The sequence below is a fragment of the Gobio gobio genome, assembly GCF_949357685.1.
Source record: "Gobio gobio genome assembly, chromosome: 4".
In the NCBI taxonomy this organism is placed as follows: Eukaryota; Metazoa; Chordata; class Actinopteri; order Cypriniformes; family Gobionidae; genus Gobio; species Gobio gobio.
Genome location: NC_137100.1, coordinates 28,416,157 through 28,434,543, shown reverse-complemented (window position 1 = coordinate 28,434,543; position 18,387 = coordinate 28,416,157). Strand labels below are relative to the sequence as shown.

General features: G+C 37.8%; 1 protein-coding gene across 2 annotated transcripts in view; it reads right to left on the bottom strand.

The window, feature by feature from the left end:
* edil3a (EGF-like repeats and discoidin I-like domains 3a) overlaps positions 1 to 18,128 on the bottom strand; it is a 295,097-nt gene extending 276,969 nt beyond the window's left edge. The window contains exon 1 of one of the 2 annotated variants that reach the window (XM_079815049.1): positions 17,471 to 18,128. In XM_079815049.1, the coding sequence (XP_079671175.1) occupies positions 17,471 to 17,537 (67 nt within the window). In that variant the 5' untranslated portion in view covers positions 17,538 to 18,128. The remainder of the gene's footprint in view (positions 1 to 17,470) is intronic. The other variant, XM_079815050.1, reaches the window with a different exon arrangement.
* Between the last annotated feature and the right edge of the window lie 259 nt (positions 18,129 to 18,387).

Below are 18,387 nucleotides of genomic sequence, written 5' to 3'. Positions count from 1 at the left end.
ACATTCATTACAAGATGATGAGTTAAAACATTTAAAATGCACCTGCAAACTATTTTTCTGGTAATGTATTTCATCATTGAGGATGATGAAATACAAAAATCTTGTCTCGTCTCGTTCTCGTGAACCCAATCTCATGTCTCGTCTCGTGAGAAGTGTCTCGTTACACCCCTACTTGCGTCACAACATATATGCACTTAAGTGCCGATTGCAAACAAAACAGACATTTGATGCAGTTTCACTCACCGCCTGCGGTTTCAACTCATGACCGGGAACAAACAAACACAATTGCAGAACTGCTCCGGAAAAACAAACTGCATCTGTTTTCTTAATGCTGGGTTATTTGGGAAGCTGAACAAGGTTATCTTTCCCTCACAACCAAAAACACACTTCTTTAGTGACATTGTTGATTTCATGGTCTATAGGGTGACCAAACATCCTTTTTTTCCAGGACATGTCCTGTTTTTAAGTCCTGTCCTGGCCCTAATATAACAATTTTCTATCCATACAGAGGGGGCATACTTTAAATGTATTGAAATTAATAAGGCATCTTTGAGTAAACTTCGAGTATCATTTGAGTATCTCATTGCCGGGCTGAGTGTCCTGGTTTTCGGCAATCAAAATATGGTCACCCTAGTGGTCTAAACACAAAATAACATCGCTGGCGACGGCTTCCGTAACCCGAACAAAGAATTCCATCCTTTTAGGATGTCATACAAGGCCATACTCAGAAAAAAACTTGTTTGAATCCCGAAAGAGTGTATTTGGCACAGAAATACTCGTCATACGTCCAACTCATTTTTTGAAATTTTGGCCATGAATCCAACTCTTTAACAGTGTAAATAATTCAGAATGCATAAAACAACATTAGACCCCCCCTTTAATTAAATTGAATTTTAAAAGGAATTCTCAATTCGGTTCTGAATGTCGCACAATCCTGGTGTTTTGTATGTGCAGTGCAGCTTCGTAATCTACATGCATTTTAAATCAATAAATCAAATATAGACTTAATGGTCGCTGATGTCAGATCTGAAAGTAATAAGCTCTATGCAAAGCTCTTTGCTTTAATCAATGTTAGTCTTTAAACCAATGTCTTAAAAGAGCTATGGGGAACACAGAGAGAACCTGCTACACAGGTAATTTTAGCACAGCTTTAAATAAACTGTTTAAATATGCAGCAATCCAGATCTAATCCACCCTCTATCTCATCACTCTTTGGCCACATTGGTATAAGTACTGCAGTGGTCCTTGTTAACAAATGCCACTTGAGGTAGCCATGTTCTAAAAGAGGATTATTTGTTTCCCACAGAGAAGAAGAGGGTTATTTGCTCGGGAGTGACATCATATTCATTTAATTTGCCTTCCTGCCATCTGCTATTCTAATTTATCACTCATTATGAATGTCCTATTACTCACAGGCGGTGATAACACACTACATCCACTATAGGTTAGAAAGACCAGTAAAAAATGACAAAAGGAACTGAAAATAAATTTGCCTGATGTGTAATAAACGATGTGCTGGTGACAAGCACTACAACAAAAAAACAAGTGTATTTTGTTTAGTTAGAGTCTATAGTAGAGCTTTAATAGGTGCCAATGGTGCCGTGCCGTTCACCCACCACCAACTGAGCAGACTATATAAGACTTTAAAATATATAATGATATAATTAGTTATGTCATTTATACATTTTAAATAAATAAATTCACTTATGGACAATTTCAAGTGGTCATTTTCTTCAAGATGCTAACATCCCCAGGGTTCTGGAAAGGTGTGCACGGGGGGTATTATCAACAATAACTCATTCGACAACAATGGTAGATTCATAAGCATTATGCAAGGAGTTGAACTATGTAGTTCTCCCTAAATCAAACAAAAAAAAATATTGTTAATCTCATGGCAAACCCCTATTTATTTAATATTTATCTTGGATTGTTACAAAAAGCTCACATTGAGAGTAAGTTGGCTTAGTTTTTTCTGTGTTTTCTGCACCGGTGGCTCTAGTCGGACGCCGCCTGGGTTTTTTGGGGCGATTCAGCATGTTGAATCAGCGTCAAGCCGTCGATGAGAGAGAGAACTCTGATTGGCTGTTCAGTTTAGTGAACGAGTAAAAAAAGCCAAAGTGATGAAAGCGAGCAAAGAAGTCAAGACGATACAGACAGAGAGCTGTTCTAATTTTTTTTACATTTATCTTACCTGAGCATTCGAATGCACAAATGTTTTCAAAATAACATTCAGTAACAATAACAGAGCCGACTAGAAATAATGAAGAAAGTGATCAGCACGATTGATATTCAAAATGGTAAGCAAGTGCTGCTTTTGTTTTTTGAATGATGAAAATATACTATTGATACCTGCAACATAGACAGATATTACACACCTTTGGTCCTTTTAGTGTTTTCAAGTGCAGCTTTTTGGCCAACACAGTCAGCTTTCCTCGCTGCTTGTTCTTTGATGTCGGCTTGGTGTGTCCCGGGCTTAAGATCCACAGATCTGGGCATCTTGTATATTTACCATTATTGAGATAACTCTAAGGGCCAGTTACTAACAGCTTGCGCCAGTGCAAACTTGGTTTTGCCGTTAAATAAACTATTGTCAGGATTTACTAAAGACACAGTGAAAAAATTGCGCTGAAAAAGTGTGGACAGTTGTTTTTCTGACCTTATTGCATATGCATTTGTAGAAGTTTCCCTTTCAGGAAAGGAGAGTATTTAAATGAATCATGTGAGGTGATTTACTAAGGTTTGACCTCATCAATTCACTGTTGTTTGCGCCATTATTTACCGCCCCAAAAAAGCACATCTTAAACCAGACGCTAACTGGTAGATAGCTTTGGTCATTATGGAAATGATCTGGCTGCGTCTGGGTTCTTTAATTTGCGCATCATCAGTAGATCACGCGCCGAACTTTCCACTCCCATCTGCGCTTTTTTGGAGTTGCGCCCTCACGCTAATTTGCCCCGTTTAGTAAATCTGGCCCTAAATCTCTCAGTGGCATTTGATGATACCCCCATAGGCACACCAAAACATGCATCCCCCACAAACAACATATTCCTCAAATTCTTCAAGGAGGTCAATAATACTTAAAGAAAGCCATCCATTAATATTCCTTTTCATTTGAATACCAACTGCTAGTGCAGGTTGTATCAGAAGCACATGATTTTCTTTTTCTTTTTCCTTCTCACTTTTTACCCACCTTTATTGCTATATATATATATATATATATATATATATATATATATATATATATATATATATATATATATATATATATATATATATATATATATATATATATATATATATATATATATATATATATATATATATATATATATATATATATATATATATATATATTCCTTTGTCGAAATAAAAGGCTACTATTAGTAGAGAAAATGGGCTAAATGGGCCATGCTAACCAGCCAAATCTTGACTCCTTAATATCCTTCACACAGTCTAGCATGATCTAACTCCTGTGATGGAGGTGCCCAACCATGACATAATACAGGTCAAGTCTTGCTCATCAACAAACACCAACGGTGCCATTAGTCTGTCAAGACAAGTGAAGAATGAATCTATATTTTATTATTAGCTGTATTGCATGGGCACAGTCCAGACAGTGATGACCACAATTACACCCAACGTATAGGAAAAGAAGGGCAATGATTAAAGTTCAATGACACCTCCTCAGAACGGAAGGTCATTATGGAAAGATTGAGTTCTGTTTCACCAGAGCAGCCATGTTGCTCCATTCATGATTAATTGTGATCTGCGAGCCTATCAGAATCAATGATCTAGAAAGGAATGGCCTCTGTACAGTCATTAAAGAGAAAGTGAAAGTGATGGAAGAAAAAACACTAATGACAAAACTATCTACTCCTAGCAACCTGCAAAATGAGCCTTGTGAGCCTATCAGATGGTAAACTTGTGTAATTCGGCTGCATGTTGTTCTCAAGGGAGGAAAGTCATTTGCTTAACTAAGAGAACAATTCAACTGGTAATCCATCATAAAAAAGCACACGTCAATGCTCAAAATTACAATCAACTCTGCATGTTCTCTCTGGGAAAATGCTGTGGTCACATTTACATTTTTAACAAGGATTCTGATTGCGCTTTGCATCTGAACTAGGCCTATGTAATGAGCAAATCTATTTTTTTCACACAGATGATGGTCCTCTTGTTAGAAGGAGAGCCCACAGAGGACACCTTTCTCTAAGGTGCTAGCTTTGAATTTTTCCACAATGTAATCACAAATGTCACACAATAAATAAAGCATCCAGGACTCATGCAGAGAAGGCTTTCTAATGAAGTGGCCAGCTGACGCTGACAGCACAGTTCATGTGTGCGTGATAAAGACCTGAACTACTAGAGCTTAAGGGCCCACAGGCTCAACCAACCAGAACAAATTTGTCTCACACTCTCAACATGGGTCCTCTGTCAAACACACTCCTGTCCTCAAGCTGGGAAAAAATTACACTGTCACGGATAGTGTTCCAAATACAAAGCAGAAAATATAATGCAATAAATATTGAAAAATAAAGCGTTTGATGTCTTAACTGTGGTGCACAGATACACTACTCACAAAATACATGCAAGTACAAATGCAAGTACAAAGATATATATAGGCTAAGTAGAGGATGTCTACACCGTTTTACTGTCTCTAAAAATGATTGTGATGAGCCACTCATAAACTTCGTCTATACTCTATAATTAGGTATGAAAGTCCATTTCCACTTTAAAGAAAAATTTTGCTAAATGTGATGTAATCTCAAAATTATGATTTCATTTCTCACAATGTGATTTTCTCACAAACATGACTAATTTCTTATAATTGCGGCTTTATATCTCACAAGTCCAACTTTATTTCACATATTTGCAGTTTTTTTCCATAATTGTGACTTTATTTCTCACAAATGCAACTTTATTTCTTGGAACTGCAGTTCTCATAATTCTTACATCTACCAGTTGCAACTTTATTTCACATAATTGTAATTATTTCTCATAATTGCAATTATTTGCTGAAATTGTGACCAGCCACAACTCATCTGTATAAAATATTCATCCAAACATAGACCTCTATACACTTAATAAATAATAAATTATAAATGTGTTCAGCGTTCTACAGCAAATATATATTTTTCGGATTTTCTAGACTAGTAAAGTGAGCAGCTCTACAGCGCCCCACAATTTTCCAAAGTAAATCTGTGGTGAAAAATTTAACTTCAGCGCCCTCTCAGAGAGCCATTGGGGCAGATTTCTGGCTGCCCCGCTTATTTTCACATGACTTTACCTCACGTAACATTCTATGTATTTGCCGTGTAAAGTCTGTCAATCATCACTAGAGTGCCACCCTCAGGCTGAATAACGCAACGACATTAGAATTCTGCCAAAAGTGTGTCTAATGTGTTCAATGATTACAATATAAAGCTTACAAAATGTTTATCATAAACCTAGCCTGGCGTGGCCATACTCAATTCTAGTCAGAATATGAGTCTGGTACCGCTCCATTGAGTTTTGATTATGGGGCGTGTTTCAACTGAGCCAGGAAAGACCTCAATTGGATAGACCCACAACCAATCAGAGCAACGGAGCGACGCGTAACGTTAGTTGTCAAATGTCAACAGAACTCAGCTGCACTGTGTTGCCAAGTCCGTGTTTTTCTCCATGTCCGCGGGTTGAAGCGACCCCAATTATGTGATTATATAAACCCAGGAATGCGAATTTTAGCAGGCAACCTTGCCAAAATAACATATTTTGCCAACCAAACGCCATTTTTTTTCCGGAGAACCCCCCGGAAAGTTATTGTTTTGGGCTATAGTTTTGAGTAGCAATTGTGCGCGACATTGCAAAAACACTTGGCAACCCTGTCTGCACGCACGCTGGATTAAGTAACGTTACAAGAAAAAGATGAGTGTAAACGATCTTTGCCAGTAATAAAATAATTTAAGGATACACAGAGTACTTACCAACACGATCATCGTTTCTGAGAGAAATAGTGAAGGTGAATGCATATACGAACAAGTTCTCCGTTTAGGATAAGAGCAAATTCAACCCAAGAGCCTTCGATGACGTGGATGATTACGTTACTGTTGATCATCTGTCCATCATCGTCTAAAGCCCGCCCTGACAATTTCATTGGTCCGAACAGTTTCTGTTCGGGCATAATTACTCCTCTATGGAGCGAGTCCAGACCGAATTGCCCGAGCAAAAAAATTTGTGGGCGGGGCTAAATTCGGCTGGCATCCAGGCTATCATAAACCAGCACTAAGACATAGAATCTGCCCTACCTAAATTCATGACCGGAGCCTCTACTCTACTTTATTTCTCACAAATGTGGGGATCGCAACTTTTGTTCTGTAAACGTTTAAAAATTCTTACTTTATTCTTAAAATTGTGATTATTTCCTGTAATTGTGAATTTATTTCTTAGAAACTGCAATTTTAGTTCTCGTAATTGCTCATTTTGATATCTCACAACTGCAACTTTATTTCACATTGTGATTATTTCCCACACAACTGTGATTAGTTCTAATAATTGTGATATTATATCTCACAAAGGTAATTGTTTATTTCTTGGAACTGCAACTTTAGTTCTTGTAATTTAGTTCTCATAATTACAACTTTACATGTAAAAATTGTGACTTCTCACAAAGTGATTATATGTTTCATTTTTACCTTGGGTTAAAAGGTGTCCACACACATGAAACTAAAAACAACAACACAGAACATACATACAGCAACATGCTCCGTCATCAACAAGCGTCTGAGACAGTTGGTAAGCTTAAAGTCGGCGTGAAACGGAAGTTGAGATCGTCTTTTTCTCCTTATTGTGACGTATATCCGAGTGAAATTAGAACAAATGTAGGGCGGGGCTTGATTTCATCCTTCGGGAATTGATTGGAACGTTGGAAGTTAGGCGTTGCTAACAAAATGGAGGCAGATTTGAATGCCAGTTTGCACTCAGTTGTGGAGAAAAACTCGATCTATTTTTCTCAGCTCTCCCTTATAAGGGGGGCGCGCTGTAGGCGCGTTCACACACGCTGCATTCCTAAGTGCGAGCCGTCACGACAAGCTGTTCGTCCGACTATATTGAGTAATTTTTACATAAAAAAAGATTTTTATTTCTCATATATTTCTCTCTTTTTGCCTCAAGTCCTTCCTGAAAAAGGTATTGTGTACACCGAGAAAAATGTACCTAACCACCATATTGCTACGATCAGTGACAGGTTTTTGAGAGGCTGTGCAGAAACGAGACAGGGGGCGATAACCCCGCCCTCGCACCATAGCACATGACAGGAAGAAAAGAGAAGTTGTTTCGATGGGGGAGGGAAAGTTAACGTATTTGATTAAAGATTATAAGGGTAAATTAATGAAGTGCACAGATTAATCAGTTATAGTAAACACTACAATATTAAATATAAAAATATGAATTGTAAAATTTTATTTCATGCCCAATTTAAAGGGGCTTTATGTAGGATGGACACCCAGTGGTTGAACTAGGTATTGCAATCCAAATTCTAAATATTGGACCGGGTTTTTTTCACCCGGCCCCCTCCTCCTCAGACTTGAAGCACACGCAGGTTGCCAGATTGACGACACCAGCAGGAACGAGCGCACCTGACGATGGAAAGCAGCGAGCAGCTGCGTTCACACAATGTCTTTTTTGAAGCTACCAGCATCTGTTTTACATTATAATCCTATGGAGTAAACCATGCTTTCAAAAAAGTAATGAGCGCTTTTTTAAATGCCAACGCCGACGTCTTTTTCTGCAGCTCAGCGCGTCTTTTCAAGTTGAAAAAAGTTAAACTTTTCTGATAAAAACGCCCTACGTCATGCACCTTTTTGACAGCTGACCACTGACAAGCAAGTAGCAAGACCAGAAAGTGGAGAAGGTGCAGGTTATCTCTATGTATATTTTTACAATAAAATTAAATATGTCATAAAACACAACCCTGCCTCTTTTTGTTTACATTTAAAACAATATTAAACATATTAATATGTGGTTCAGACAAGTGTGCATATATGATTATCACTGTAATGAAATTAAATATTATATAAAACACAACCCAGTCTCTTTTTGTTAAATGTAAGTTTATGTATGATCAATAATAGCCATTATAAAAGTGTAAGTAAAAGGTATAAGAAGCTATACAAGAAATAAATCAAACAATTCAGTCAAACATACAAAGTCATCGCTAGTAGGCTACAACGGTAAAGCAAAGTTAAATAGCCTAAAAATATAAAGTAATGAAACTTCCCTTTGCCCTCAGACTAAATGATTTGCCAGGGAACAAATTATAGATCCATGAGACCAAAGATCGCCCGTTACATATACACAAGACAAATTATATCTCATGTTTAACCACTACAGAGACATCAGAGCCAGCGGCAGACGTCAGAAGGACTAGCCGAGGAAAGGCTGCTCTCGGCGGGGTTAACGAGCGATGAGCGCCCGCTGATCGACTGGATCTTAAAACTCCGAAAACGGCAGATAAAATATTCAACTCCGAAAACGGCAGATAAAATATTCAAATAGACGCTCTCTTTATAAATAACCCACAGATTTGAGCTTTACACAAGTACATTTTCACCTGAAAAAGTCTTAATACTACATTTCGTCACACATAAACAGTAGTATTTTTAAATTACGCAGGGTTTCTCATCAGCACTCTTGTTGCGGCTGTTGTTAACAAAAGACGCCCTCAGCTGCTAGGGAGTAGCAGAAATAAAAGGATATAACAGCGAATATAAGTCCGAATCCGACGTCCTCAGGGCTGCACGAGGTTCCGCTGAGTGCTGTTACGGCGGCTTCAAGTTTCCAGAGATCAGCTAAGGGTAAGTCGCTGAAGGAGATAAAATCTCCTTTTCGAGAGTACTCTCGTATTGCGTAGCATTACGCTGGGGGACGCAATGCTTTTATTATAACGTTTATCATACAGTTTTTTAGATGGATGCCGAGGTTTTTTAGGACAGGAGTTCGCTCTCTGACTCGAACACCTTTCGTTTGGCTGCTTCCATGACTGGACTAAACTGAAATGAAATACGCCGTGTTTGCCGCCAACTGGCAACCCGGGTTGCCGAAATACAATTGGATAAACTGACAGTGGGCGTGTTACACAGACCAAAACAAAGACAGAAGTTACGACATGGAACGCACATTTTCACAGGAGAATAATTGACTATAGCATTGTTTTTTCAGATACACGAGTATGTTAACTTAGCATGTTTCTTAAATATCTGCAAACATATTATGGTATTTGTATGCTTTAGTTGAGTTAAAAACTTACATAGAGCCCCTTTAACAAACCAAATTACTTTTTATCAGCCACACAGCATTTTGATACATTGCAAAATGGCATGAGACGATACAGGGTAAGTCTTTTCAGGCGAGAGATATTTAAGGAGCATCGATTCGCTCAAGCCAGCAGCTGTGGCCTCTGACATTGAGAATAGGGTGTTTGCTTGTAATTGCCCCCCGACAGTTACATGCATCAATGAAAGCAGCCACTGAAATCTCCCACACAGTCTCGCACACGGTGGGAAAAAAATATGAGACATACTGCAAGATATTTCATCTGTCTTATGGTTCCATAGATGTTGGAATGCTAAAACAAATGTTCCACAACTGGACGTTAATCTACATTAAATTGTGATCGCAAATATTTTAACATAAAAAACAACAAATTTGCCTGTTAAATTACAGGGGATAGTCCACCTCAAACAATGCTTACACAAGAGTTTATTTTCTATTAAGGTTAAATGATAATAATATAATTAAGTTAATGAAAAAATATATAATGCAAAAAAACATATCCATTCTAATATACTTCAGCATGTCTAACTTTTTATTTATTCATTTTGAAAGTTGAAAAATAAAGCTCCATTTGACTGCTTTCAAATTATACCACAACTCTGTACATTGATCATACTCCAAAAGAAAAGACAACTATTTGAGTTCAAGCATGTCATTTTCGTGTTTTGGGCTCTTTTGTTGTTTTATTGTTTTCATTGACCTCCACTGTATTTGTTGTCCATACAATGTAAGTCAATGGAAACCGAAACTGTTCCCTTTACCTTAACATATATTAGTTACCATTGACTATAATAGAAAATAAACTCTGAAGTTTCTAATTGTCTGAGTAACAAAGGAAAATGTGACTGAAATTGTGGCATGCCACCAAATCACACCTTGAAGCATGTCGAATGTGTGACGTCTGAATGTGCAGTGATTAATTGAAGAACTGCCACTGATGATTTCACTCTCTCACCAAGCCAAGGAACAAGTGCACCCTGAGGTATGTAGCTGACAATCCATTATTCAAGGAGGAGGCTGCAGCTTCAAGCTGCAGAAGCACAGTTGACACCAGGAAGCTATGAGGCCACGCTCAGTTACAATTATAGCTCCTAGCACAGCTAGACTGGAAGAGGTGAGCATACTTAAAATCACAGCTGTGAAGTCAAGAAGACTGAGAAGCTACAAACAAAGGTACAGAAACTTAACTTATGTTCAAATGTTAGCTGGCCATAATATTTAGTTCTCATATCCAGGAACCAGCTTTCAGAGGAAAAATATTTGGACTGATATGTCTAGCAGCATCCAAACGTAGAAAGCAACAACATCTGCTTTTGATGAACATATAAATGATGACGTATTCACAATTCATCGCCCCTAAAAAGGGTGAGAACGTTTCATCATTACTATACTTCAGTGCTCTTGCAGCCTCAAGTAGACACTTTCAGAAAACAGGTTTATCCCCTCAGGGACAGGAAAAAAAAAATGTTTCTCCAAGACTGCAATGAGATTCAGTAGAGAGCATATTTGAGAATTTTGCTTCTCAGGTTTTTCTCAAGACTAAAAAGATCCCAGTAATCTCTTATGTGTCTCCTCTAGAGATTCAGAAGAGATCTCAGTGCCCTAAACTGCCAAAAAACCAAAGTCTGCATTCACATTTCAGAGTTTCAGTATGAACTTAGACATTTCTTCTTCAATTCTTCCAAATTATCTGACATATCCACATCGTTTTTTTAGACATACTGCGTAGCAACAATCGATTATTTATATTCCTCCGGAATTAAAGAAACCTCTAATGACTAGGGGTGTGACGAGACACTTATCTCCAGTGTTGGGCAAGTTACTTTTAAAAAGTAATTAGTTACAGTTACTAGTTACTTCTTCCAAAAAGTAACTAAATTAGTTACTCAGTTACAAATTTTAAAAGTAACTAGTTACTTAAGAAAGTAACTGTTGCGTTACTTTCAAGTAAAATTAAATTTTAAATGCTCAAATGTGACCCCACCTCTACCCCTCTTTAACGGACCTTAAAATACATGTGCATGTTCAATTATTTATGATAAATCTGAATATTATAATGAAATGGACACTTAATACAATACATTATTAACAGAAACATGAAACATATGTACACATCAAAAAATTTTTTTGCTGTGGGACAAAGTGAGACTAGCCTCCAATCAAATGCCATGTATGTAGATATTATGTTTATATAGTGGATCAATGCAAATAACACCATAGATGTTTTGGAGCTTTTGATATTTATTGCCCCTCAACAGGCCACAACTGGGCAAAATTAAATTAAGCTTGTTAAGCAATATACCAAAAAGAATTAACAAATATATACACTCTTTGTAGTGCAAATAAAACAAAAATTACTGCAAAAATACTGTACTTCAAGTAGAACAGTGTAACAATTTTAGGTGCTTTCAATGTAACTGGAAAGTGCAATGTATAGCATACCGAAGGATATAAACAGGTAGGTAATACATAAAAAAAAAAAAATACATCTCCATAAAAATAAATCTCGTACTCTGGCCATTGACAATCTTACTTCTCCTTCGGTAGTCATGGCCACTAATTTCGTGGAAGCATGCAACGTTGAAAGATGTTTGAGTAAGTTTGAATTACTTGACAATGACGTGGATAGGCACTTTTGCCCAGGGCATAATGTGCATTTCACGATTACATTCGTTCCTTTAATTTCTTGAAGGAAAAAGTAATGTCTATACTTCCATTTAGAGAAGGCTACTTTTGGATTATTTGGGCTCGTCGCCATACCTGTCTCTCGTTGACTGACTGGCTTGTGTTGTTTTTTCTTGTGTGTCCTGTCCTGTCTGACTATGCGTTATTATGATGAGTCGTTTGCAATTCATGAGCATTACTAATGATGGGTCGTTCGCGAATGACCGTTAGTGATGATGGATCGACTCGTTCGCGAATGAGCTTTTGATGGGTCGTTCGCGATTCGCGAATGAGCCGACTCTAAGAGCCGGCTCTTTTAGGTGAACGTCGCATAAGGTGAATTGCTCAATTGCTCAAAGTCATTTAAAGAGCCGTTTGTGAGCCAAAAGAGCCGGCTCTTTTCAGTGAGCTGAGTCAAAAGAGCCGAATGCCCATCACTACTATGCGTGCTTTCGAACACCTGCCCAACTCTACCTCTGATTGGCTTACAATTTAAATTGTACTCTACCTCAGCCAATCGTCAGAATGTATGCGCTTGTCTCGTGCTCTGCCCACTAACCAAGGAAGAACAGTAGAACTCGCTCAGAGATCTAGTTGGTCTGATGAAAAAAAAAATTCATCAGTTATAGTAACGCGCCGCATTTTTTGGCAGTAACGGTAACGGCGTTATTAAGATGAGAAGAGTAATCAATTAGATTACTCATTACTGGAAAAAGTAATGCCGTTAGTAACGGCGTTATTTATAACGCCGTTATTCCCATCATTGCTTATCTCACGAGACGAGACGAGATACGAGATTGGGTTCACGAGAACGAGACGAGAAGAGATTTTTACATAGTATTTTTAAGAAATCCTCAATTATGAAATACTATTATTATATATTATTGAAATGTTTTAATTCATCGTCTTGTAATGAATGTCATTTCAGGTCGACTTTCTGAGTATGAATTATAATATGCAGTAAAATACAACAATACTCGAGCACTGTTTTGCCAAAAACTCAACTGACTGGCCTCTGACCTTAGAACTGCACACAAGCTTCTTTTGACCTCTAAACTGAACTCCTTCCCACAAACTGATCATAGATATTAAGTGCAAACAATAACCATAATACCATAATCAAAGTACTCAATATTCAAAGTGCAAATATAGAGACCACATTTTTCTTCAAGCATGATACAGAGCTTAGATGGTTACAACGAGATAGCCTTTATATTGGGAGATATTCGCTTGCCTCAGGGAGCCGCTTTCAAACAGCGGTAACGGATTGAAATCGCGTTTGAATGCGCGCTCGCGTTTACTTTCACTTTGAATTTCGCGATCATGTGTAGGCCTACTCCTACTGGAGGTGCCGAATGCGCATTTTCAAATATAAGTCTGCTGCGCAACGAAACCTCCGCCACGGTCCAGTTCACAACATGTAACACACACTGTAACACACGCTCAATGCGAGCGCTCGTCAGAGTTGCCAGGTTTTCACAACAAAATCCGCCCAATTGCTATTCAAAACTAGCCCAAAACAAGCCCAATCGCGTTTCTCCGGTAAAAATCGCATTTGGGGGTAAAATATGTGTCTTTTTGGCAGGGTTGCCTGCTAAAATTCACATTCCCGGGGCAAAATATCATATAATTGGGGTCGCTTCAACCAGCGGGCATGAAAAAAAGCCCGCGGCAACAGTGTTGAAGTAGCCCAAATCCGCGGGAAAACCGCGGACTTGGCAACACTGGCGCTCGTCTTCTCGACACGTGATCAGTGCTGTGCACTATGCACGACTCGGAACAGCTCGTGTTGGGTGAGCTGATGGAATTGAATTGACTGTTATCCTCCTGAATTAAATTGTTTTTATTTCTATAAAAGCCAAACTAGAGTGGAGGCGTAATGTAAACATAGTGTTGGCATATTCTATCCTAACTTCACCCTCACACTCGTCATTACAATATGACACGAGACAGCTTTCACCTCGACGAGAAATCTCGTCACAGTTTAGTCTCGCGAGATCTCGTCACACCCCTACTAATGACACAAAACTGGGACTTCCACTGTGTCTCTCAAACTATGAAAGAACAACTAAGCCATAAGATTTCCCTTCTTCCCTTAGAATGCACAGACTTTTTACATTTGTGCCATATGGATGTTCAGACTTTTGTTTTTTACTGCTAGAACGTCAGAATGCTCTACAAAATCACATTTGAAGCATCTAAAAATAGTGTGTATGAGTTAATAAGTTAATAAGCACATATGCCACAGTACCACCTAAATCTAATTTCATACCAAAACGCTTTTTTTTTATGATTATAATGAGAGTGATCATGACATCATTGAACATTTTCTTTAAGATGGTATACAGCGGTTGTGGCTGCTCTGAATAATGTTGAAATCCAGGTGTTGAATAATGTTGAAATCTCACTATAAAAGAAGCAGGCAGGAAACCTGTCCATTCCCACAATAACAGGACATTTGAATCCGAATGGATATGCATCACTCTCATGTCTACTAAAGAAGAAAACATTCGCTGTGACTGGAAATCGATAAGAACAAGGAGATACATCCACTGAGCTCTGGTAAATGGATCTCTAGTCCATCCAGCATGACAACTGATCAGTCTCCTTTTGGCTATTTCTCAAAATACTGATGTAATCTGGCAAGCTGTCTAAACAGTGATTCGAATTACTTTTGTATTTTTATTTCATTTTACGAGGATTTATATTTTAATTATTTTAAGTAATCCATTATTGACTAGTATCCCTTTTTTTGCAGTTTTTCACAGTAACTATTCATCAAATAATCATACTTTATTCTTACAGAGACTAGCATTATTTAATCACTAGTGTCTATTCCATTGCTTGTCATCTCAATACTGACAAGTAAATATTCCATGGTTAACTGGTAACAAATTGCAAATATTCATCATTAATTCAGTGATGATCTGTGATTCAGACATCAGCTATTACCGACAAAAACATTCAAACTGTAGCTGGTACCTGTTCCAGATTTACATTTAGGCCACATCCACACGAAGCTAGAGATTTCCTTATCCAATTTTTTTTCCCCCTCGTCTCAAGAAATATCGCACACGAATAATAATACACACGAAACCATTAAAAAAAATACCGGCTTCAGGCTCCTAAAACGCTTGATCCATCTGGACGAAACGCTGATAAGATACAAAATGTTTACGTTTTTATAGCTTAACAAGTCGATGTGGACGGGGCCCTACTTATGCATCTGGCTGTCTTTTTTCAAGCCATACTAGTATTTACATTCTAGAGTCGCATTAACATGCAAAAACATAAAGCTGGAATAGACACTAGTAACTTGGGATAATGACTAAGAGCAAATAATAAGTACTGTCATCAACTAATGATGAAATTATTTGTGCTCTATAAATTAAACAATCAATAAAGCAGTCAGTCAATTTAAGTACTAGTATGTAGACTAATAAATAAGCATAGTGAATAGTAGTACTGTTGATGGGCTACTAAAGGGATAGTTCACCCAAGTTTATCATTTACTCACCCTCATGTTGTTCCAAACCTGTATGAGTTTCTTTCTTCTATTAAACACAATATATATATTTTTAATAATGTTGTTAACCAGACAATTGATGGTAGCCATTGATTTTTTTTCATAGTATTTTTTTTACTATCATGGATGTCAATGGCTCCCGTCAATTGTCTGGTTAACAGTATTCTGTAAAATATCTTATTTTGTGTTCAACAGAAGATAGAAACTTTTTTGAACAACATGATACAATTTTTTGGGTGAACTATCCCTTTAATAGGTAAGGACTAATTGGTGAAATTGAAAAAAAAAATAGAAAAGAAAAGCTACCCAGTAAACATAGAACGTTCCCCAAACGTTCCCATAGGGTTTCCAGTTGGTTATTTTAGTGGGGAACCAAATAAGAACGTTTTGGGAACATTCAATTGGTTGTGTTTTTGTATTCTTTTTTTTTTGGGGGGGGGGTTATTTCACCTAAAGAGAATGTTCCCTGCAGGTTATTTTTTAGGTTTATTTTATAATCTAAAGAGAACTTTCCCAGAACATTCCCTGCAGGTTATTTTAGGTTTTATTTTATAACCTAAAGAGAACCTTCCCAGAACGTTTCCTGCAGGTTATTTTTAGATTGAATTTTTTATAATATATACACAGGTTTATTTGTATATTTCGCTACTGTCTTTCTTATGTCTTCCACAGAAAGAGGCGCACTCGTGTAATTAAAAAATTAGCGGTCATTTTGTTTTTACCGACTGACTAACATTAGTTTATTGATCTTTATTGAATAATAAGTTATAATTAATAAATATACGAGTGTAAATAGTGTGATTTCGGAGAGATTTGACACGTAATTGAAGACAACATGATGTTAACTGAGAAGTTTTTGATTACTGACCAAAAGAGAGAAGTAGGCTACGTCCCGTTAATTCAGTGGTAAGAAATTAATGCAATGTTATCCCAGTTAATGTAATGTTTATTCATGTTTTTATGTCTGTGAATACAACTCATATTTTAAAACCCCATATTGTGTTGAAGTCATTGTTGTTTGGCACTTAAACATAAAACCTGGTTGTGGTGCAGTGTCAGTGATACAAGTTACGAAATCTTACATTATAATGCATAAATTCAATTGTATTAATCCTCCATATGAAGGTTTATGTGCTTGTATTATTTCTATTGATTAAATAAGTTCAAAACAAGACATGGTTTGTAGTAGGCTACTGATTATTGACGTCCATTCATCCCCATGCCGCCTATACCATATGGGACGCGGGCATCGCTGGACGATTACTGATGTATACAGCAGGGTAAATTATATCGGAGTAAAGAGGTTAGGGGAACATTCTGGGAAGGTTAGGGGAACGTTCTCCAAACCAACAGGGAGCGTTCTATTTACGTACAGAAAACTTTCCTGGCTAACCAATAGAGAACGTTAGGATGTCGGTTCTGGGAACGTTCCGAAAACGTTCTAGGAACCAACAATTGTTATCTAGGTAGTCTCTACTAGATTACCTGGATCATCTTTCAAATAAATCATAAAATGATACTATAAAACAGAAACTTGTTCGTTTTTAAGGATTGAATGTTAAAATAGCTTGCCATATATGTAACAACCGTGGGAGTATGGTCATGAAAGCCATATCACCCTGTCAATGGGATACCTTGTAAATAATGTCTCCTACTACCTTCATCTGACCAAAAAAGAAAAACAGACAAAAAAAAGGAAAAAAAAAGAATGACCTATAATGAATGGCATTTCAAATATCCGCATCTGACTTGTGATCATAGGCTAGTTACTGCAAACTAATCATGCATTCTGTGGTTAATTTCAGGGCATGTTTGAGAAGCACAGTAATCATTTTGTTTTAAACGAGCCTTTTAAGGACATTCTGTGACATGCTGAATGATAACAGTTCTTATTTTGTTTTGTCTCTCTGGAATTGAAAGTTAAACAACATCACTCACAAAAAAACATGGATCCTGCGCTTTGCCACTCACCTTTGACGAGATGCGGGACAGCGAGGTGCACGCAGAGGGCGATGGAGACGAGCAACGGTCCCATCATCACCGAACACCAGCTACGAGTTCCAAGGTTACAAACGTCCAACGGTTCCTACGTTTAAAACTTCTTTCTTCCGCTGAGTTACACGCAACGGTTTTCTACTAAGTATCTCCCTGGACAGGTGTCAGTTAAGTCCTCGTTTTTCTCATAGGAAGGGTCAGCGGAGATTAAATAAGTGATCCTCTCAGGAGTTCCTCTTCCCCTTCTGCTGCAGTGGCACGCGGCGAGATAACGGAGAGACTCCTCGCGGGTCCCGATCAAACGGTGATTGCGCGCGGCAGACGGTCAGTGTAGCGCTCGAGCAGCGGCGCTGTCTTACTGATAAAGGCGAGCCTTGCTCCTCCCCAGCAGCCCTGGAGCCTCCAATACACAGAACGAACGGCGAAATCCAAATGGGTGGGACACTGTCAGTGTATTTCACTTCGCACCGGGAAAGACGCTCTTTTTGCTCTGATGTAGAACAGGTACAGTGGCTTAACTGCTCGGATCTTCCTTCCGAGTACAGATTTATCACTCTCTTCTCTCTATCTGTAGGTGAGATAGTGGGATGGCCCTGTAGAGGGGAGATCAGGGATTGCTGTAACAATTTTGCTTATATACATTTTTGATATGATCGTACCATATTCATCTGTAGCCTACCAATTAAAATAGATTGCGTTACAAACTACCTCACGACCTGGATGAGTTGTTACAATAACAGTCAAAAACATGTTAATGCATGTCTGTTATTATGCCATGGTCCATCACACTACAGCCCATTTTATTTTAATTATAATAATACATGTATGTAAATGGTATCAAATAGTAAACATTTTAATTTAAAGCAGAAAAAATACACAAGTAAAAACAAGTA